This window comes from Dictyostelium purpureum (assembly GCF_000190715.1).
Source record: "Dictyostelium purpureum unplaced genomic scaffold DICPUscaffold_214, whole genome shotgun sequence".
NCBI classification, from domain to species: domain Eukaryota; phylum Evosea; class Eumycetozoa; order Dictyosteliales; family Dictyosteliaceae; genus Dictyostelium; species Dictyostelium purpureum.
Window position 1 is genome coordinate 1 of NW_003519550.1, and position 24132 is coordinate 24132.

The 24132-nt window shown below is 25.0% G+C and overlaps 4 protein-coding genes across 4 annotated transcripts; 1 reads left to right on the forward strand and 3 right to left on the reverse strand.

Moving 5' to 3' along the window:
- Nucleotides 1–457: 457 nt before the first annotated feature.
- Nucleotides 458–1990, forward strand: DICPUDRAFT_98631 (uncharacterized protein; the record flags this gene model as incomplete). The annotated part of the gene is made up of 1 exon (XM_003290221.1): nucleotides 458–1990. Exon 1 carries the CDS (start codon nucleotides 725–727, stop codon nucleotides 1988–1990), a length of 1266 nt encoding a protein of 421 aa, XP_003290269.1. The 5' UTR covers nucleotides 458–724.
- Nucleotides 1991–2028: 38 nt separating this feature from the next.
- Nucleotides 2029–16735, reverse strand: DICPUDRAFT_49072 (uncharacterized protein). Its single transcript, XM_003290231.1, has 5 exons — nucleotides 16479–16735; nucleotides 15809–16395; nucleotides 2917–15640; nucleotides 2655–2844; nucleotides 2029–2587 (listed from the first exon to the last, which is right to left on the reverse strand). Exons 1-5 carry the CDS (start codon nucleotides 16556–16558, stop codon nucleotides 2060–2062), a joined length of 14109 nt encoding a protein of 4702 aa, XP_003290279.1. The 5' UTR covers nucleotides 16559–16735; the 3' UTR covers nucleotides 2029–2059.
- A 1942-nt stretch (nucleotides 16736–18677) lies between these two features.
- On the reverse strand, nucleotides 18678–22188 carry DICPUDRAFT_56580 (uncharacterized protein). Its single transcript, XM_003290232.1, has 7 exons — nucleotides 21954–22188; nucleotides 21675–21886; nucleotides 21394–21587; nucleotides 21081–21312; nucleotides 20770–21023; nucleotides 20536–20696; nucleotides 18678–20459 (listed from the first exon to the last, which is right to left on the reverse strand). The coding sequence occupies exons 1-7, from the start codon at nucleotides 22033–22035 to the stop codon at nucleotides 18697–18699; spliced, it is 2898 nt and encodes a 965-aa protein (XP_003290280.1). The 5' UTR covers nucleotides 22036–22188; the 3' UTR covers nucleotides 18678–18696.
- Nucleotides 22189–22444: 256 nt separating this feature from the next.
- DICPUDRAFT_81009 (uncharacterized protein) lies at nucleotides 22445–23784 on the reverse strand (the record flags this gene model as incomplete). The annotated part of the gene is made up of 6 exons (XM_003290233.1): nucleotides 22445–22512; nucleotides 22602–22635; nucleotides 22712–22998; nucleotides 23063–23097; nucleotides 23177–23227; nucleotides 23303–23784. 6 exons carry the CDS (start codon nucleotides 23782–23784, stop codon nucleotides 22445–22447), a joined length of 957 nt encoding a protein of 318 aa, XP_003290281.1.
- Between the last annotated feature and the right edge of the window lie 348 nt (nucleotides 23785–24132).

Sequence of the window (24132 nt, forward strand, 5' to 3'; positions counted from 1 at the left end):
CCCACTCGATGTTGTATATTAGTTTATGTTTACTACAAAACACTGGTATATTATTGTTACCATATATACTTTATGCGTGTTTTTTAAAATATTAAATATTTAAAAGATTTTATTCTAATTAAAATAAAACACTTTTATTTTAAAAATTTTTTTATTATATACATTTTTGTATATTTTTCAAAATTATTTTTTATCCCGCTACCAATTTTCACCCAACACACACCACACAATAGTTTAAACCCCACCACATTAAATATACCCTTGTTACTCTTAAAGATATTTTTAATTAATGTATAAAAAATTAATATATAAAAATATAGAATTTTTTATAATTATAGCTACCATTTTTTTATTTTTTTTTTTATTTATTTATTTTATTTTTTTAAATTATTTTTTAATAATTTTATATTTAATTTTTTAAAAATTTTAATTTAAATTTATAAACACACAAACACATAACAAATAAACTCTTAAATATACAATATAATTGCAATAATTATTATTCAATTTAACTTTTTTTAACTGTATTAATTCTTTTAGGGGTTTAGTAAAATTATAGTTAAAGCAAAAAAATTTGTAGAATCAATATATAGAAACTTTTTATTATTTTTTTAACGAAAAAAATAAAATTATTATTATTTTTCTATGTTTATACCCAAAATTTCTCATTACATTATAATAAAATATAATAAATAATTGCATGAAATAAATAAAAAAAAACAAAATGTTAATAGAATGTAGATTTTGTTTAGAAGAAGTTGAAGTGGAGGATAAGAAGGAAAACATTTGTAGCCAAAACTCTTTAAATAATGAATGTGTAGGTTTGGACAGTTGCAGTGGAAGAATTAGCAGCGATGGTTTCATAGAGTTTATACCAATTACACAAAGTAAAAGACAAAGAAAGAATATTGGAAATAGATTAGTAAAGCCATGCGATTGTAAAGGTACTCAAACATATGTACATGTAAAATGTTTATGTGAATGGATAGGAAAATGTAATAAATGGTATTGTTCAATTTGTCATCGTGTTTATAATCTATCACCACACCATCTCCATTATTGTGTAATGCGATTGCAAAGAAAAGGTGTATTAAAGAATCTTCCTCCAATTTACTCGAATAAAGAATTCTCAAGATCAAGTTATTTTGCTTTATTAATTTTTATGGGTACTCTTAGTATGTTAATGCTTCCTTCTACTCTTCATAATAATAATAATACAAGTAGAGTTTCTTTTTCAAATTTAATTGACACTACAACTTCTGGTTTTAATCCATTTGATAGTATGGCCCCTCCAACTCCTTATTTTAGTTTCTATCCTTGTTCTTCATCTCCTTCGATTTATTTTTCTGGTGCTTCTCCATTATCATCTTCATCCTCTTCATCGTTTTTTCAATCTTACACAAATAATGTTTTAGGAGTACAGCATCAAAATAAAGTTTATGAAAGTACTCTCCAACCTTACTTTAATAGCAATCAAGCGGGAATCGGTTCATCAATGTTTTCCTCATGTAAATTAAAAAACCATGATGAAAAATTTAGTTCTTTTGTTTGCCATTCTTCTCCTTTTGTCTCAAAATCTAATAGTGATTCGACTAGTGGTGGTATGAACCCAAATTCTCAAAATCAACAATTTATACAATATCCAAATTATTATAGCTTCAATATCCCAAACGAAATTAATAATTTAAATAAAGCAAAAGAACAACCCTCAATAGGAAATAAAAAAATTTCTAATATAAACCCAGATGATGAACCATTGTTAAAAAAATACAATTTCATTCATAATATTCAAAACTACCAACCAACAACAAAAGAAATACAACCACAGTCTATACAGCAACGATCTGAAAATTCCCCAATTATAACCCAAACATCAAAATCTCCAATCAACAACCACAATATTTATTTTGCCACTCAAAGAAATAATAAAATAACATCATTAAAAAATATATTTTGTACTGTTTTTCCAATAGAACAAATATGCTATTAAAAAAGAAATAAAAAAAATAAAAAAAATAAAAAAAAACTATTTAAAAAAATATTTTATATCTATTTTATTTTAATTAAAGTTTCCTAAATATTTTAGGAATAAAGCTCTTGGGCCAGAGGGTTTAATAATATCCTTCCATTCATCTTCTTTTATACTAAATGCAGTTTCAAAGCTTGTAATAAAGTTTTCTTCTATAGCTTTGGAAATCATTTGAAGTACTTTAGAATTGATTTGAAGTTCATTTAGCCATGTTGCAAATGATTCGTTTAGTTCAATATTATCGATAATTTCTTTTTTAGAGATGTTTGAGGAGTTATCTGCATCTATTCTTTTGGGTTTATCTAATAGTGTTGTAATATTCTCTTTATAAGCTGAATTACCTGTATTATATACAACTTCCATTCTATTAGTATCACTGTCAATATTAGATTTATTTTGATTGGTTTGCTGTTTTTTGTAAATAATCATTATTGAGTTTCTTTTTTCAAATTCGATAAAATCTTCTCTTTCTATAGTTTTAATTTTTTTATTTGGTTCGATTCTAAGGGTATTATTATTATAATTAATATGAGAGGATGAATATTCACCATTTGACATCTGAAATAAAAAAAATAAGAAAGTTAGTAAATATTTTTTAAAAATGAATATTTAGAAATATATTTACCATAACTGAATCGATTTCATAAAATAAAACATCAGTTTTATAGAATGAATCTATTGAGATTTCAGATGGATAGTCTAATTCATCGAAAGAGAGATCGTTATTCTTTAATCTATCAACATTAACAAATAGATAGGTTGGAGCTTCTTTTAATATTGATTTTGTTGGTATGGTTTTCATGCATATTTTACAACTATAAAAATATAAATACAAATGTTAATATTATTTATTTTAAAACAATATTATTAAATAGTGTGAAACTTACTCGTCAGTAGAATTGATTAAATTGAAAAGAGTTGTTTTAACAGTTTCAGTAAGTTTTGAAGTTAATTTAATATTGAATTGTAAATTAAATTGAGTTAATTCCTTTTTAATTGGTTGGTTACATTTGGCACAAACTATTTCCAAAGTGCCAGTAAAAATTTTTCCAAAAGAATCTTTTGGAGAAATATTTGCAATTACAGAAAGTAATGAAATTAAAATATTGGATGGTAGTGGATTTGACTTGTTAGATTCATTTCTAAGTGATTTACTTTCATTTAAAAATTCTTTATATATTTTTTTGATGTCATATGGTTCTTTTAGTTTTTTTGAAGAAATATCTAAAAATTCTTTGAGTATTGGATAGAGAGCAAGAGAGTTTTCTATTTGAGTGAAGGATAGCAAATTATCTGGAAGGAATCTAATCCATTCAAAGAGATTTGTTAAAAATATAATTCCATTTGAATCGCTGTTCTTTAATAATGTTTTAATTAATGTTGGATCTTCTTCATTATCCTCTTCGTCTTTACTCTTTACCTCAACATTTTTTGTAAGGTAATTTTCATTATGACTTGTTAATATTTTAATCTTTAAATTTTCATCATCAATTTCTTTACCATTAATGTTTAATATGTTATTTGTAATACTTCTACTATTAATCTTTCTTTTATTTGTTTTGAGTAAATCTTCTTTTGTTAGTTCTTTAAAAACGATTGAATTATCAATTTTATCTAATTCTTCCATATTAAAGTAAAGTGTTGAAAGTGTTTCTTGAAGTGTGCCCATTAAAGTAGCATAGTAGTTAAGTGTAACAGGTGGAATTAGCTGGATGAGTACAACTTTTGTTGATGGGGATTCTAAATCTTTTAGTTGAGCTCTATTTAAAAGAGATAATAGAGGAGAGTCAGGTTGAGAGTCTTTAATAATTCTTTTAGAGTTTTCAGATGATGCTATTTGAATAAACTGACATAAATATTGAATCCATTCGTTTGTACGTTTCTTTTTATCAACTTCACAATCAACTAAAATTAAATCATAAATTGTTTTAAATTTACAAATATGATCTTTATTTGGTTGAATTGGTTCTTTGATGATGGAAGAGTAATAGTATCTGAAACCTAAATAGCTATTGATGAATAGGTCAGCCAACGATAATATACTTGATACTTTAATTGCTGGTAAATGTTCTTTAAATGAGTTTTCTAAACTGATAAATTGAGAATTTTTATCTGAGAGGAATGCTGATATTTCAAGTAATGATTTCTCTCTAATAACATTAAAGTTTTCACTCTTTGAAATTGATATTAAAATTTGTAAAATATAACGACCTATAATTTCTAATTGATCTTGATCTAATCTTGATTTAAATTTGGTTCTAAGTTTAATTTCAATTTTTTCTTCTAAAAGTTCATTAAAGTTTTGTAAAGTTAATACTTTTTCAACTAATTCTTTTATTTCTTTAATGAATTCTGGTTCTAATCTTTCAATTTTAATTAAATTATTATCTATATTATTAATTATTTTTTCTTTATCTTGTTCTTGTTGTGGTTGAACTTGTTGAGTATATTGATGTTGTTTTTTAAATTTAAATACTGTTTTATATCTTTTTAATTGATTCGAAATAACTTTACCATAAATATAGTTTAATACTAAATTGTTTTGAATTGAGGACCAATCAATTGATTTTTCAAATTCATTTTTGTTAAGGGAGAAATATTTTGAAAGTTGAGTTTTATAGAAATCATAAAATTCATCTGGTGTATAGTTGGCTCCTATTAAAAGATTATTACTACCTATTTCAATTGGAATTTCTGCGATATCAATCTTGTTATTTATATCAAAACTTTCTATAAGTTTTAGTATTTCTTCTGGTAATTTTCCTGTAGTTGTAAGATTAATAATTCTACCTTGAGTTTTTTCTAACCAATTATCGATTACTCTAACAATACAACCAATTGATGTTGGATCACTTGAAATAATAGTTGCTAATGGAGTATCTTTTTGAATCGATGGAATTGTAGCTTCGAATTGGGCAGCTCTTGGACAAAGTTCAATGGATAGGTTTTCGATTATAATTTCCCATACATTTATAAGGTCTTCAAATTTATTTATGAGAGGTGTTATTGATTGTTGGGTTTCGTAATGATTTTCAATGAGATAGTTAATACAGTCTTCAACTGATAAATTTAAATATTCTTCTGGTAAAATATTTGAAGTAAATTGATAAAATGTGTCGAGGAATTGAATAAGTGTTGAGAAGTATCTTGATATACAGATTTTTTCAATTTCATTTATAAATGTTCTAATTGTAAGATATTCTTCAGTTGGAGTTTTAGTAATTAGTAACTGAACTGATTCTAATGGAAGTATTAATGATGAGAAATAATTTGTGTAGATTATTCTTAGTTTATGAATAATGGTAACAATTTTGCTTTCTGCTAGAGATTTCTCCATGTATCTGGTTTTAACTAAATTAAATTCTGTCTTTGTATTGGTATATATTCTATTTAATTGAGCTTCATATGCTCTAACTTCATCATGGTTTCCAAATATATTATTAAAACTGGGATTATTATTGAATGATTCTCTCCAAATTGAAAATATTTGGTTTGAAAGGAACATTGAATGGTCAATAAGTAATCCCTTTAGTTCTGGATTTAGTTCGACCTCTGTTATTGCAACTAACGAACGATTTAAAATATAATTTGATGGATTGGCTGCATCAGATGGATAGTTGATAAAATGTAATCCTTTATAAAAGTTGAAATCATATGGTCTTATCGTTGCAATAAATGCCATAATTCCCCATGTAGATGATATTGTTGTAAAATGATCGAGTTGTTGGCCGTGGTAAGTTTCATATTTGGCATGACAATCCACTAATGTATTTTGACGGCAACCTGGAAATGGCTTACAGAGATTTTGAATAAAAGGATCAATAGTATCACCTGGCATTTTGGATCTTGTGAATAGAGATAAATGTGTATTCTCTGATCCAATTGAAACTGAAATAGAGTTGATAATTAAATTTGCAATTTTTTGTTCATCTTTGTTATTTGATAATAAAATATTATCTATTAAGTAAACTTGTGGATTAAAATTTTGTTTTAAAATTTTGTGATAGGTTTCCATGTATGGTGCAAGATTTAATTGTTGTACAATTGCTTGATCAACTAATATTTCATTAAGGATAAATTCGCTATGTTTTTTAAATGATTTGTCAGTTCTTCCATGGTAAATATAATAATAAGAGAGAAGGAACAAAACCATTCTTACGAGACCTTTGTGTTTTGGTAATACACAGTTTATAACCATATTTTTGAATTCATGTAAGTTTGAATGTTCAATAAAGTATTTACAATCAGAGAAACAATCGTTTTCTTCTTTATAATAGTTATCAAAGATGAATGGCATGTGGAATGAATGGTCTTGAGTATTTATGTTATTGATTTTATAAGCACTTAATGAAAGTTCCTCCAAGAGACCATTTGATTGGAACAAGTCTAATAAAGTTTTCTCTTGAATAATTCTTGTGAACAAGTAAACGTGGTATATTGAAATTTGAAGCAATTGATAGTTTGATCTTATATTGTTATTATTTAAAATTGTTGAGTATACTTTTTGAATATCTTTTTTATGTATGGTATTATAGGTTTCTTCTAAGCCTTTATTATTGATCAATGAGACTAAATGTTCCAAGAATACACATGATAATGCTACCAATGAAATTCTTTCGTAAATATTAACATTAATTTGATTGTCAATTTCCATTTGATCATTATTTTCGGGAACAAAATCGAATCTATTAAATTTCTTATATAAAATATTAAACTCTGTGATCAAGCTATTAATTGGGTTTTTTAATGATCTTTGACTATATTCTTCAAATGCTATATGATATAAAATATCAACTAAAGGTTCATTGGGATACAGTTGATTAATAGCAAGGCCCACAGTATCATTTATTCTCTTTGGAGTTATTTCTAATAATAGTTCTTTAGTTTCTTTATGAGAGAAATATGTAATTGGACCGCTATGAATTGTTTTTAGTTGTGATTTATCTAATTGACTGAGAATTTTATAAAGGTATAGATCTTTCTTGTCTTCATCTTTTATTAGTTCTTTAATGATAATTAAACTCCATGATTGTGGTAAGATATTGATGAATTGTTTATCTTCATTGTTTGCTATTGTAATAAATGATTCTAAATTTCCATCATCAATTATAATTAATGGCTTGATAATTTCTAATATTGTTGAGCTTGATAATTGTTCATTACAACCTGATTTAAATAGTTCTTGATTTAATAATTCAAAGCTGATCATTAATTTGTGAAGATTTGATGTTTTAAAGAGATTTAAAGATTGAATAATTATATTTCTATTTTCATTTGTTAAATCATTTGATAAGACCAAGTATTGAGTTAAAATATGATAGCAGGAATTTACAAATGAAATTAAATCTTGAATTTCTTTATTATTATCTATAGTTGAGAATAGTTGTTCAATACTAATCTTATTAAATAAATCTCTAATAGTTTTAATCCATGATCTAACTGAATCTATATTATCATTGATTTGATCTTTTTGATTAATTTCGTTTGTTAAATTAAATATTTGATTGCATAATAATTCGATTGTTAATAAAGTAAAATTTTTCTTTAAATTATCCATATCAATATTTTCTGATTCTTTTATAATTCGATAACATTTAAAAAGTGTGGTTTCTTTGTCTGGTAATTCTAAAATTGGTGAAATAATATTTTTTAAAAAGTTGATGGTATCGATTTTATAATTCTTTATGATCCAGTATTGTAAAATTTTTTGAAGATTTTCAAATTCTTTTTCCGAGATATTTGGAATACGATCTTGAGTCTTTAAAGAAAATGGTAATAATAGATCGATAATTTTGATGAATATTTCTTTTAGTTCGATTCCAATTGCTAAGCTTCTAAATATAAAGTCATGTTTAAAGGCTTCAAATAAGTGATCAGATTTACAAATGTAGATGATAAGATCTAGAATTGGGTGACCCACAATATATTCGTATAATTGACCAAAGATAAGTTTTGAGTTCTTCTTTTCCGATTCTAAAACAATATTATCAAAAATCAAAGTGAATTGATATTCAAATTGGTCAAATAATGGGAACAGTGATGGATATTTGGTTGAAGTTTTTGGTTGATTTAAATGAATTGGTTCTAATCTTCTTTCAACTCCAATTTCTGATAAATATGAAATTTTACATGTTTTAATGAAAATTTTGATTAAGTTGTACTTTTCTTTATCATTTACAGAGTTTTCAATAATTTCTAAAATAGTTGGTATGGAGTTGTAATTACAAATTGTTTTTATAATATTTGAGGTAACTGGATAAAGATAGTTTGTTATTGAGCTTTTAATGGCATCAATGAATGAATGTGATTCTTTGCCATTTTGAATACGTTGAGAGATATTTAAAAGAATTCTAATGAATATCTTTTGATTTAACCAATGATTTGAAAAGTTTTCGATAATGGATTGATACCATTGTGGATTGTTTTCGAAAATTTCCAAAAGAGTATCTTGTCTCTTTTTACTATCTAAATAAAATGGATGAGGTTTTTGTTGTCTTACTCCACCTCTTAATTGGACTGTGGGACTGTTATGGCAAACAATTTCTTTGGCGATTGATTTAAGTTGGTTAAAGAACATTTCTTTCAAGATTACTCTAACTGGTTTATAGTGATTATTTAAAAGTTGTCCAGATGAATCAAATTCTTTAACATTACAAGAATGAGCAATCCAATTTCTAATATCTTCTTCAATTGTACTTTCATAAAGTTTATCTTGATCCTTTTCAAACTTGACACCTAATGAGTCTATGTAAATAAATTCCATATTATTTAAGAAAATTGAATTTAGTTTTAATTGGTTTGATAATGAAAATTCTGGTGGGTAGTGATAAATTGTTATTAACATTTTATTTTCATCTAAATTTGTGAGTAGCTCGAAAATATAATTTAACTGATTTTGATTACAATTGATCATATCGGCTATAACAATTAATACAATTTTGTCAGAGTTTTTGAATGATTCGATTTCTTTATAACATTCTATACTTGATTGTAAATGGTTTAGTTGAATAATTTTTATTGATTTCTTTTTGATAATATCCACATTGTTTTGATTTAAATTTAAAGATTCAAATTCTTTTTTAATTTCATCACCGCTATCATTTGAGTCTATTTCTATAAATTCTTCATCTTCATCCATTTCAACTTCAGAATCATCTTGATTATGTTTTTTATTATATTTTTGAGTTGAGATTTCTATATTCTCTTCAAAGAATTTAATTAATAAGTCACTATCTTTTAATGAAGACAATGAAAGTGATGATCTTGTAAAAATTGTCCATTTATTTGAAAGGTTTTCTTTTAATGAATATCTTGATTTAAATAATTGTTTTAAAAATCTAATTATGCTGAAATGTTCTTGTTTAATAAAATATTCTAATAAATAGTTTTGTGGTATTGAGTCAAAGCAACGAATAATTGACTCTGGTTTAGCGATTTGTAAAATTTTGAAGTTGAATAATGTTTGTTGATCAAAAATTTCGTTATTTCTTTTAAACATACCATTGTTATAGCCAGTTAGATGTGATTTTAAAAATTGATAAATTAAACTTGAACTAGTTTCAGTTTGTGAGTAGCCCACCAATAAAGAGTTCTTGGAGGCTTTTTCGTGTAGGGTACTAACAAAATGTTTTGAATATTCACAAAGATTAACAAAGAGTTCTTTCGATGATTCGTTATTTTCAATAGCTTCTTGAGTGAGTAAATCAATTGAAAGACAATACTTTTCGAATCTATTTAACCATGGTAATTGAGTATTCTTTAACCTAGATAGTGGCATATGAATAATAATTTTGAAATCTGGATGAACTTTACAAAAGATTGAATGGGTACCAAATGAAATATTAGCCATAAAATCCATTTTATCTTTATTATCGTGGGATGGCATCAATGAAAAGTATCGATTGAAAACTTCATAGAAACAAGAGTCAATCTTTTCACTATTGATTAAAACAACAGTATCACCATTTTCCATTGAGGATTTGATTTGTGATACACATTCTACGAGCGATTCTTCTGAAAGGTCATTTTCAAATCCACCTACTCTAACAATTTTAGATTTAATTCCAATTTCATTTAAAATAGAGATTGATGATTCATTTTCTGATGGATCAATGACCATTGTGTATCTAAATGTTAATGTACTTGGATTTTGGTTGGTTAGCATCTTTTCGGATAATGAGCTCTTAATATTTTGAATTGTATTATCTGGTAACGATTCAATTGTTGGTAAGCCAACTTCTTCAAAGAATAGTTTTACTAAATTCTTAAAATCGTCATGTGGAATACCTTTGAAGTTTCTTTCTAATGATTCTAATAATGCTTCTTTAAAGGGTTTGCCTTCCATATCTATTTGACGTCTGAGGAATCTTAAAAAGAATACAAAGTCACGTTGATGGAATAGATTTTTTTTAGTTGATACGGAAAATTCGTTAACTCTTTTATAAGCTCTACATAAGGCATCGCATCTTTTTTCTTCTTCTTCTGTTAATTCTTCTTTGTTATTATAAAGACAACCATTTACCAAAGCTTTTTCATCATCTTCACTCATGGTATTTGGATGAATTAATACCATCATACGATTAGTCTTGGCTGCATCTAAAAGTTTATTTGATAAAATAATAATACCGATATTATCTTTAGATTCTCCAGTTTTATTACCAACTTTATCTAAATAGTCATGGAGGACCTTCATTGGTTGTAAGTTTTCGTTAATTAATGATGCTTCATCAATAAATACAACACATTTATATTTTTCTGCATGCATAACTTTTTCACGATTAATGGCTTGATCAAATTTAGTTTTGATTTCAATATCTGATGAATGCTCTGTACATTGATATCTAAATGGCTCTGTATTTGGAATATGTGCTAATGGTGAGTATTTGATACTCTTTTGGATTGAAGAGTTAATATTTTCTAAAACCAAACTGAATGAAAGGGTTTTTGAGCAACCTGGTGGACCTACAATAAGTAAAGGAATATTTGAATTGATTGAAACAATCGAACACCAAATATTTAACATTAAAGATTCTGTTTTTGCAATACCATTTGGCAAATTAATATATTTGCTGCAAAGTGATTTATATTTATTTCTAAATAATAGAGTGAATGGATCTTTTTCCCTCATTGAAATATTTTGATTTGGGTCTTGTTGTTTTAAGTATTCGTTGAATCTATTTAAAATAGTTTGTCGGTTTTTTCCAGTTTCCATTCTTAGTATATATGTTAAGTACATTGATGAAATTAATGCACCCCAATGTTTTTCTTCAAAGTTTAAATCTCTAAGTGAACCACATTGAATTAAAGAACTTCCACATGGATCCTCCATAAAGAATTTATAAAGATCTAATGCACGCATAATGTCACGAATTGAAACATGAGTACGATATTGATTAATAGTTCTAAGGTGATTTTGACCAATTAAAATACAATCCTGTAATTGATTTAACTGTTTTTGTGGTAAATCTTTTTTTCTTTTGAAAAGTACATCCAAGAAAGAACGTTCCGATACTTCATTAAATTCACCAAAATCAAAGTATAATTGTTGAAGACTAGCTGGAGGATCTTTGACAATGAAATCTTGAGCAGAGAATAAAGTTTCTTGACCAGTAAAATCTAAAGATATCTTTTGAGATTTCATTTTTGGATTCATTGCACCAACCCATGATATATTATTAACTTTTAATGCTTTCCCATCCAAAGTACCATCAATAAAGAGTTCTGTGATAAGGGCCAATGAGTCTTCTGGGGCGGTATTGAATTCATCAATAAATACAACCATTCTTAATGAGCTATTAATATTGAATATATCAAGAGCATTTTTCTCTAATTCTTTAATTTTTTCTTTTAATTGTATACTATCATATTTTTCGTGCATTATTAATCTATAAAATAAACATCTAAATTTAAGAGATCCTATTGCTTTGAGTGAGTGTTCTAATATTTCCCAAGTGTTGATAAGTTGTTGATTGTTTTTAATTTTATAGAGGAAAGAATCCTCTTCTAATTGAATTAATGGGTTTGATAAAATTTTGGATGTGATGAAAATTGAAATTTGATTAAATAGTCGATTGGAAACTTCTTGTGAAATTTTTGTAATTCTATTTGCAACTTGAATAATTTCTCTAATTTCTGGATCGAACAAATGTTCAGTAAATTCTGTTGGAAACTCTTTCATTAGATTATCAAAGAAAGTCTTTAGGTCAAAAAGAATGTCTGGTAAATCATTAATTCTTGCGTTGATAACTGAAGAATAGAATAAAAGTATATAAGATTTACCAACACCAGTATCACCATTTAAAATAATTGCTTTTTGATTTTTGATTTTTTCATGGAGAATTAATAATCTGAGTGAAAATTCTGGTGTTAAAATATAACCATATTGTCTTGCTAAATTTGAAACTATATAGGTTCTATCAGTAATTTGAAAACTTTGAGAAAGAGCGGCACAAAACATTGGAGTATTGGTGGAAGCTTTTTCTATGGTGAATAGTGTTTCTACTTTATCAAGTAAATCCGATTTGGTTCTAAAATCAACAAATTCAACTTGTGGTAATTCTATATTTCTATTAACTTCATCAATGAAATTCGAAATTGATCTAATGATGACTATTGGAGGTGCTGACCAAATATTTTTAGTTGAGCAGAGTTTTGGATCAGCTAATTTTACAGCTTCAATAACAAAGAAACGATATAACTCTTCTGGTGATGTCTTGAGTTTGATACCCATTTGAGATGTATAGCAATAATAATCTAAATATTTATCTAAAAACTCCAATCTTTCATTTAAGAGTAAAAAGAAGTTCTTTTGATACTGTTTAAATCTATTATCTCTAAGAAAATTTATATGTACACCATAAATTTTTTCTATGAGCCCATAGTAGTCATCTAGTGAAGTTTGATAAAGTTGATCTGTAATTTGTGGTTTCTTATTGAAGAATAAACCATTGGCAGTTGTTTGAGAATAAGATATACATTTGATTTCTTCTTTTCTATAGGACCATGGAATTTCGTATTTAATTGCATTTGAAATATGATAGAGTAGTGACAAATTGTCTTTTGGCTTTCCATATTGCGAATCTGGTAATGATGTACCAATTTCAAAATAAATTGAAACATTTAATGATTCGGATATGCAAATAATTTCACCATTGAATTCATTAAAGATGAAGCCAAATGTTACTAATGGATATATGAATGTGTAAAACTCTAAATAATTGCTGTAGGGTGAGATATTGATGTGTAATAATATATTCTTGGTACCTTTTGAGGAATCTTGAGTTGATTGTTTAATAAAATGTATGAAATCCATATAGTTTGTATTTGGTCTAACTGATAATCTATAGAAAAGACAATTTATATTTTGTTTCTTTAATTCTTCAACATACAAAGTTTTACCACTACCAAATTCACCATTTAAAATATGTAATGATTCGCATCCATTCTTTGAGTTTGATTGATTCCAACTTTCTTTTAATTGTTCATACTTGACTTCGATTGGATCCTCCCATGATTTTAAAAACTCGGTAAAGTTATCTGATCTATTAAAAGAGATAATGTAGACTCTTGATAAATTTGATAATGTTTGATTTGAATAGTGATCGCTGAACCATGACAATAAACTATCTTTTTTAAATGGTAAGCCAACCAAAAAGAAATTTCTATCTTTGAGGTTTTCTAATAAATAAAAGAAATCATTTGCTTCAAAAGTAAATTTATTGCCATAAAATATTTGATTGGGATGTGGGAAAACCAAATCATTCATTTGAGTGATACAAAGATCTAATGTTTCTTTATTTTCGATATGGTAAAATATTGGTCCACTTTCGTTTTGTTCGTCTTCTAAATCGTCATAATCTACTAGTTCTTTATCGAACAAATCAAATAATGTGCTTATAAAATCTCTTGTTGTAAGTTCCCTATTGAGTACTTTGGTTTCTTCATTCTCTGAGATTACCCTTTTAACCATTTCATAATCTACATTTACTGCATTCTTTGAGTAACAAAATTTGATAGATGGATAAACCAATTTTACTAATTCCTCTGTCGGAGAGTCTTGATCTATTGAATTTAATTTGGTAATTAATGAAGAGATACCTTGATTTCTTAACAGTCTAACTCTTGGTGAAAAAGAATTGATTAAATCTGTCCATTTACTAATATCATTTTTTAATTTCTTTGAAAGATCCATTATACTATCTATATGATCACGACCAATTGGAAAAGAAATTCTTTTTTCTAAATAATCATTGTGGAACATCTTGATAAGTGTTATGTGGCTATCGTGAATTGAATTTAATAATTCATAAAAAGTTTGGAACTCTTCTACACAACCACGTTGGTTTTCATTAATTTTAGCCAATGTTAAACCTCTTAAATAATCATCCAATGTTTCCCTGTTATATTCTACACCATCAACTTTAATTAGCCATGATGAACTAGATGATGACATTGTTGATCTAAATTCTGACTCTATCAGAATCTTACTAAGAGTTGGAAGAAAAGTGCTAATAGTGGCACCGCTGTATAATGCTTTTAATTGTGGCAAGCTGTCTTGTAAAAATCTAATCTTTTTGTTGATATCTTCCATATCATGAGTTCTTAATAGTTGGTACATTAGAGCACAATATTGACCAAAAGTGTAGCTCTGAGTTTTGGTGCCATTGGCTTCAAATTCTTTAAATCTCTTGTGATCTTCTACAATTTGAGAAACAACCCCGTGGATTAATACGGCATAATCAATAAGATTTGAGCTGAGAGTGTCTGTTAAATTAGTTGAAATCATTCTATTTCTTTCTCTGAAATCGTTTGAATCTTTGAAGGATGAATAGAATTCAATTAATTCATTGTTGATAATGTCAAAAAATGGGATATGACTATAGTTTAGACCACCAATGGCGCCTTCAATTTTTTTTCTAATGTTAATTGTATCCTCATATTTGACTTCAGAACTGTTTTTTATAAATTGAAGATCTCTCTCGATTGAGTCCTGAGCTTCTAGTAAATCGGTAATATTGATGAATTGAAATTTATCGAAAAAGTTGAATAACATTTCATTATTTGTTTGAATACCAAAAATTGAGATGGTTTCTTGAATAAATTTCTGTAATTTGGTAGGTTGGAGATTTTCTAATTTGAACCATTGTGAAAAGATTTTAATTTCCTTGGTGATATCAATTTCATTACTTGATAATTTCTTAAACATTTCACAATTTAACTTTAATTTGTTTGTATCCATTTTCATTAGATATTCTAAAAATGATAAACTTTCTTTGCATATTTGATTTAAATTAACACTTTTATCAATATCTTTAAAATGGCTGAATACTATTTTAAAAAATTGTGAAGACTGACTATCAAAATAGAAAATTGAATCAATTGAATCCTGACTGAGTGGCTCTTTGTATCCCGGTACTTTTGTAGTACAAATATGGTTTTTGTATAGATCTAATTTATCTTTTAAATATAAACCTTCTGGGGGCTCTAGCTTTGGAAAATTAAATGTACGTAAAAGATATAATTCTATTTTTTTTAAAGCTTCGAGATCATTGGAATATTTGTCAGCTTCCTTTTTTAAATAATATGGTGATTTTATTTTGGTTTCGTAAACCTCTTTTAAAACTTTTTCAATTATAATATAATTGCTTAAACTTTGTTTCATATCTATTGTATTGGCATTGGCATCTGAAAGTTTAATTAAACAATTTTTGATCTATTTAAAAAAAAATATATATTAATATATTAATTTATATATGAAAGACTACTATTATTAAAAATGACTTACATTTTTTTTTAAATTTTCATTTTCATTTTGAAGCTCTTTCCAATTAGAATCCACAATAATATCTTTCAAAAGAGATAATGAATGATTGTCAATATTTTCCCTTGAAAGTTGATTAAGGATATTTTCTAAAAACGATTGGGCCAATAATGAGTATAATAATGTTTTTTTAAGGACTTTTGGAAATGAGTTAAATATTAAATTTTGACCATTTGAATGTTTTAGAACAAATTGGCAAAATTGATAGTACTTTTCAAAAAATTTCTTTGTTTTTTCCTGTTTGATAATTAATTGGTTTTCAATGGTCATAATTTCTGTAATATTGTTTGAGACACTCATATAACTATCCATGACATAATTAAATGAAGGCTCTTCAGGCATAACTAATGAATACTTGGCAAAGGATTTTAAATTTCTGTTAATAAACTCTGATATTTTTTTTTGGCACACCTTGGTTGCTTCACCTTCCAATAGAAATATCTCTGCAATAATATCTTGACTATCATTAATGTTAATGAGTTCTTTTAAATAAACTTCCAGTTGATTTTGATTTTCAATTAATAAACTTGGCTTATTTTTTAACATTCTAAATTTTTAAAAATAGTTTGAAATTAATATTATAAATATTATAAATAAATAAATTAATAAATGGTTTTTTATATTAATTACTCTAAAAATTCTATGGGATCTTTAAAAAATGAAAAGTCAAAAAATATAATCTTGTTATAACTACTTGATTTTAAAGTCATATAGTAATCATTTTGATTATTGAAGAGTTCTTTGAAAAGTTCTATATCTTTTTTTTTCTTTAAAGTGAGTCCTGGTATATTTTTGCAACCAAAAACTAGAAACAATACTCTCAAAAAACTGGGGATTGGTTTATGAAGATCAGAAATGACATCTTTTAAAAAAGAAGAAACTATATCTTCTCTTGAAAATGATAAAAAATCAAAAAATAATTTGTATAAAAAAATTGATTCCTTTTGCTAAATTTTTTTAAAAAAATTATTAATACAAATGAACTTTATAAAACCTAATTAACAAAATAAAAACTATAATTACATCTTTATTCTTCATATGTCTAAATAAAAATTCATTGAGAACAAATGTTTGTGAAATGTCACTTGAAAATGAATAATATTGCAAGTATATTATTTTATTCTTGGAATCTAAATTTTTGAAAATTTCAAATATAAAACCAAAATCTTTTTTGACAATTTCTGGCCAGGAAAAGAAAAAAAACATCAATAAATCTTCATTTGTTTCGATGAAATCAATGAAATTTGAATAACATGTTTGAACTGATTCTTTATTACCAAATTTAAAACAAAGCGATGTTTGATTTTTAATTAAATTTTCTTTAAGATTAATAAAAGTTTGAATCATTTTTTCTTTATTCTCTTTTTTGTTGATAATTTCTCTAAGTTAAAAAGATATTATAAGTATAAACTTATGTTAATTAATTTTAAAAAAAATATTTACTTACCTAAAATTTAAAATATAATACCATGTACTTCTTTGGGGATATTTTGAATGACATTCCTTATCCTTTAAGTACTCATTTGAACTCTTATGATCACTTAACCAACCTTCATCAACCATTTCTTTAAATGAAGATTCTCGAGAACCTTTAAATAGGCTATTTACTTTATTAACTATTCCTCTAAAGGCACCTTGCGAAAATTTTTCATAGTTTGAAAAGTATTCATTACTTTTTAGATTGATATTATATGTATATTGGACCAAATCCATAAAAATATTTGAATATATGATTGGGATATCATTATTTGATGGTGGTGGTGGTGGTGATGGTGATGGTGATGGTGATAGTGATAGTGATAGTGATGGTGATGGTGATGGTGATGATTGAGGTGGCGGAGATGATAGAGATGTGTTCAAGGTGTTTTTATCTGAAACCTCAATATTTTTTAGTATTTTGGCTGTATCTGATGATTCTTGTTTTATTGGATCACGAAAAGAGGTATTTTGGTTATGAATTGCAAATGCGGTCATAACTACTTGTTTAATGTCTTCTTTATTAATATTATTTTTATTATTATTATTATTATTATTATTATTATTATTATTTATAATTGAGGAAATTCTTTTTGAATCAGAAGAAGACTCTTGTTTATTAATTACATTTTTATTATCACCAGTAGTTGCTATGGTTGGGTTATTTAATTCTGATTTAGATGGTTTATCCATCTCTGAAATATTTTATGTAAAAAAATAAAAAAAATAAAAAAAATAAAAAAAATAAAAACTTTAATTAATCCAATTTACAATTTATTTAATATTATTTATTATTTGATTTTATTTCTATTTTATTTATTTGTTTGTATGTTATATAAAAAAGCTTGGGATGAAAAAAAAAAAAAAAAAAATGGTAAATTGAAAGGAAAAAAAAAAAATTAAAATATTTAAAAAAAATAAAAATTTTTATTTTTTTTCATTTAAAAAAAAATTAAATTTAATTTAAAAACTTATTTTTAAGTCTTTTTAAAATAAGTAACTTAAATTTAAATAGATATTAAGTTTTATTATTTATAAGTTTATAAGATTATCTAAATTAAAATAATAATCTATCCTTTTATTTGTTCGCCACACTTTATATAGATCAATCATTATTTTTACTCCCAAATAAAATGTTATTAAAAATATTTTCTAGTATGAAATTTTATTGAAATCAAATTACAATTTTTTTTATATTTTTGGTTTTTCTGGCTTTGAAAATTTGGATATATTTTAAAATTAAAATTATTCAATTGTTTTATCTATAACAAAAAAAAAATTTTTAATACCTTTTCGTGTAAAAAAATTTTAAATCGACCCAAAAAAAAATTAAAAAGATTAAGAAAAATTTTTATATTTAATTTTTTTATTTTTATTGTAAATGAGAAATTAATAAATTTTTAACTGTATTTGTAAGAGTAGCAGATTGAGATCTAATTGTTAAACGACACATATTTGCTTGTGGATTCGTTTCAATTCTAACATATGTTGAAATTGGTTGACCATTGGAACTGAATGGGAAGAGGCAAGATGCTACGATATTGTTTGGATTTGGATCTACCTGTTTAAGGACTGTAATATTCAAACCATCTTGTAAAACTCTATTATATGAATTAATATCGATTGGTTTACTGGATTTGAAAACCTCTTGAGTTTCTAATGGTTTACCAGAGATTGTCTTCCAACGACCAAAAAAGTCACCACTTGAGAGACGAAGAGGTTCAAAGAATTTACTTATAATAATTGGGAGACGAAGATTAATTGTGATTGGTTTACCTGGTGTTAAAAAGTTGATGACAATAGTTGGAGATTCAGTAAATTCGCTAGTGCATGAAAAAGTGACAGGTTGTTGGATTTGAGCCTTTGGTTGAATTATTGGGGCAATTGATTGTGGTTGTAATTGAATACCACTAATAGAGTTAAATGTAACATTGAAATTAGTTAATGGGAAAGCTGAACTATTACCATAGTATAACATGATTCTACCTTGACCACCTTGATACTCTGATTTCAAACCAACCTGTAACATATTATCCTCAAAGAGAACACCTTCTGATCCAAGGCAAAGTCTTTTGTAGGATGCTAAAATTTTAACTTGCATTGGATCAGCTGCACCACCTGATGAAATTGGTGATCCTGCTGATACTGGTGGTGAGTTGGTTGTAAAAATATTTTGATCTTGTGGTGATGAATCATATTGTTGTGGTTGTAATGATTGTGGTTGTTGATATTGAGCTTGTTGTGGATATGGTTGTTGACCTTGACCTTGACCTAAACCTAAACCAAATGGATCTAATAAATCCAAACCATTATTTGGTTGAGTTTGTTGTGGTGGAGTATAGCCACCTGAACTAATTTTAGAATCTTGACTATTAATAGTTGACCCATTTTGTTGTTGTTGTGGTATTTGTTGTTGTTGTTGTTGATCTTTATTTGAAGTATTATTTGGATCATTAAAAGCTGGAATGACATCAAGTACAGTTTGCATTAATTCTTCATTTAATGAAGTTAGATTTAAATATTCACAAGCTCTTTGTTGAATTTCAGCATCGATATAGGATTGATGTTGTTTGAAAACATCTTGGGTTGGTTGGGTAAGCTCTGGGAATAAATTTACAAATTTAGCATAGGTGGACAATAAGAGAGCTTTAGTTTGTGGGCTACAAGTATTAAACTTGCTATGTAAAGTATTAAATTGGATGATTGGAGATGAGTTGTTGTTATCGGCAATTAAATGACCAAACTCACCTAAAATATAACCACCAACCTTTATAAGAGTTTCGTGACAATTTCTTGATTGGAGTGCATTAAATACTGTACTGGCAGCATATGCTTGAATATCTTCGTGGTTGGTAACAATCTTTACAACTCTGAACCAAATATCATCACCAACAAAATCACCAGCGGTTGTAATTAATTGAAGAATAACATCAACATACCACGAATAATTTGATGCAAATTTCTCTGCTAAATTTGCAATCTTTATAACCAACTCTTCTCTAATCGCATAATCTGCAGTTTGTAAATATGATAATAATTCAGCAACAATATGTTTACATGTATTTTTATCACACATTCCATATAGTAAATCTAAAGCTCTTCTACGAATACTGATATCTGAATCTTTTAATGATACTTTATAAAAAAAAATTATTTATATTAATAAAATATTTTATAATGAAAATAAATAAAATTTAAAAAATATATTTACATAATACTGTGTCTTGATATTTTTTGATCATAATCGATGTTTCGTTTGATAAAGAAGCAAAATGTGACATTGCTTCTAAACCTAAATATCTAATATTTGTTTCTTTGACAGTTATGAAACGACCTAATAATAATGAAGTTTGTTTTAATAAAGCTGGATCACTAAAAAAAAAAAATTAATACATATATAAATAATGGGTAATTTTAATATAAAAAAAAAAAAAATTTTACTTACTTGTCAAGATGAATAATTAAATTAATAGCTTCAAAAAGAACAGCATTTAATGAATTTTTATGATTAACAGTACCAGCTTTTGCTGATTCGGATTGTGAAAAAATTGCAGCTAAAATTTCAGTCAAGACCTTACCACCTTGTGAATCATCTGGTGCTGGGAAAAATATAAGGAATTTTAATAATTTAACTTGTAACCATGGACATGCAATATGATAATAAACATATTCTTTTGGAAATTCTTTATTAATAACAATCTAAAAAAAAAAAAATTAGTATTTAAAAATAAATAAAAAAAACATAAATAATATTACTTTTTTTAATAAATGAATAACCTTTGGAATAGCTGGTTCCCAACCTGTTGGATTTTCGGATGCCAACTCAATGAGTAAACTCATTAATGAATTTAAAACACCAAAATCAGGTTCATCTAAAACTGAAACTAAACGCTCAACCCATGAATCTGGTGTAACTGAACCAACATGTTTACGATTCATTCTTAAAATTGCTAATGCACATCTCTTTTTAACCATTGGTGTTGTTGTGCTGAAATAATTTTAAAAAAAAAAACTATTAATTAAACTATTATCTTTATTATAATGTAAAAATAAAAAAAATAATAATTACTTTGCAATGATTAATTTTTGAATTAATGGAGCTAGAAATTCAGCTATTTCTTTACCACCTATATTACAAATTGCAGCTAATGCTAATGATTGGAAATATTCACTACGTGCTAATAAATCCTCTTTAAATGAATTAATAATTAATGGTAACATTTCATGTTGTTCATTTAATAAAATACCAAGTGCAATATAACCCTAAAATATAAATAAAAATTAATTGTTAAAATTATATTATTATTTATTATTATTATTATTTTTTGTTTTTTAAATTTAATATTTTACAATTTGTTTCTCTGAGAATTTTGTTGATGAAAGTAAAGTTACAGCTTCCATATGACCAAAATCTAATTCATAACCAAGCATATACATATAAACTAATTTACAAACATATTTTCTTCTTTGATAACCATCAATATTTTTATTTTCTTTAAATTCTTTTCTAATATGAGCCATTTCTTTTGTAACTCTTTTTTCTTCATTTTCTTTATTTGATGCTTTTATAAACAATGTTAATATAAATAAACTTTTAATTTTATATATTTTATAAACTAATAATTTTACCATTTCTTAAATCTGATATAAAATTGGTTAAACCTCTCATTGAGGTTTTAGCAATATTTGGATTTGAAACACTAACACTCATTTTTGAAAGATTTATAGATTTATTTTATTATTTTTATGATATTATTCTATAAATGAAAAAAAGTAAAATATTTAAAATAAATATATAAATTTGAGAATTGAGGTGTTTTGTGGTGGTGGTGGGTTAATAAATAAATAAATAATTGGAAAAGTACAATATATAATTCTTTTGATGTTACAAATAATTTTTTAATTAAAAAAAAAAAAATAAAAAAATAATAAAAAATAAAAAAAAATTAAAAAAATTAAAAATTTTTTTATAAAATAATAAAAAAAAATTTAAAAAAATTTTTTTAAAAAAAATGAAAAAAAATATAATTTTATTATAATAAAAGATTTTCTTTTTAAGAGAATTATTTTTCATATTATTGATTAATTGATTAATTAAATTCCATAATTATCCATTTTGATTAGGAATGAACTAAATAGGTCCTTGGATTTTCTTTTGAAAACTCTTCTGCATTATATTCTCTATGTCCTGTTTGATCAAAAAAAAAAAAAAAAAAAAATTAAAAATTAAAAATTATTACTAAATTAATATATTGGGTTATGTTTTTTTATATTTACCTAAATTTTGAATAATTTCATAGTGGATAAATTCCTAATAATTTTTTAAAAAAAAAAAATTGATAAAAAATAAGTACTTATTTTTACTTTTTTTAAAAAAAAAAAATTACCTGCAATATTTTTGCAACTTCTCCCCAATTTTCAGATTCTGTTAAATAATAAAAAATATCTAAATCGAAAACCCCAAAACCTTTATCCCAATTTTCAATTTTAAATAAAAGGTTTTTATACCATTCTTTGCTATAATAAATTGCGTTTCCATTTATATGCATACTATGAAATGCTCTTTGATCATCACGTGTACCGGGTATTCTATGATTGCTTCCCATTACATAAAATGGTTGATTTCGACGTGCTTGAAGTGTTGTAACTACAACTCTAAATATTTCTATTAACCCTATATTATTTAATATTTATAAATTAATATTATTTTTTTTTTTTTTTTTGGATTTTAAATTTACAATTTTTTTTAATTGGATTAACATCTGATTCAAACCTATTATAAAAAATAATTTATAAAGGTGGGTGAGTAAATTTATACATATTTTTAGAAAAAAATTAAAACATTTTCATACCAAAAAAAGTAATCTGTTGATTTATCTACAATTTTAAAATATTTATAAAACCTATTTATAAAATAAAAATATAAAAATTTTATTAGTAAAAATAAATTTTTAAAATTTGTAAAATATTAATAATACATTTTTGATACACCTTTTGGATACTTGTCTTCTTCTATGGTATTATTTGCATATTTAAATAAAATTTTATTAAAGCATTTCCTCCATAATTGATTTTTAACTTTTTCTAAAATTTTATTTTCATTATTTTTGTTTATACCGAAATTTTGATAAAAAACTAAATTTGATTTTGAAAATCTAAAATAGTCTTGAACATATATATTATCGCATGGAAGTTTATTGGGGTGGCCCCATCTTTCTATTGACTCTAAAACTTTATCAACTTGATTTTCTGCAAAAGGTATAAGTATATCGATTGTAATGTTTTTAATTTCTAAATTTAATCTATTATAATTATTAATCCTACTAATTTCTTCATTTTCTTTCTCTCTTATTGATCTATTCCTTTCTTTTATAATTATCCTATTAAAATATATAAAATAAAATATATATAAAAAAATAACTATTGATATTAATTTTATAATTAGTTTTTTACAAATCATTATTATTTCACATTTATCATTTATAAAAATTTTAATGTAGAAAATTTATTATTATTTATATCATTTATAATAGGGGAAAATTAATAATTTTAACTTTAAAAAAAAAAATAATATAAAAAAAAAAATTGAAATTTAATTAAATTTATCATTAAATAAATAAAAAAATTGTGGGTGTATTTTTCACTTTTAAAAAAATATGTGTGTAAAAATAACTTTATTTATTGGTGATCAAGAACACTCACACAAAATGATTTTGTATAAAAAAAAAAAAAAAAAAAAATTAAAAAAAAAAAATATTTTTGGTGTAGTTTTAACACAAACATGTTCTTGCAACGTTTTCATTGAAAT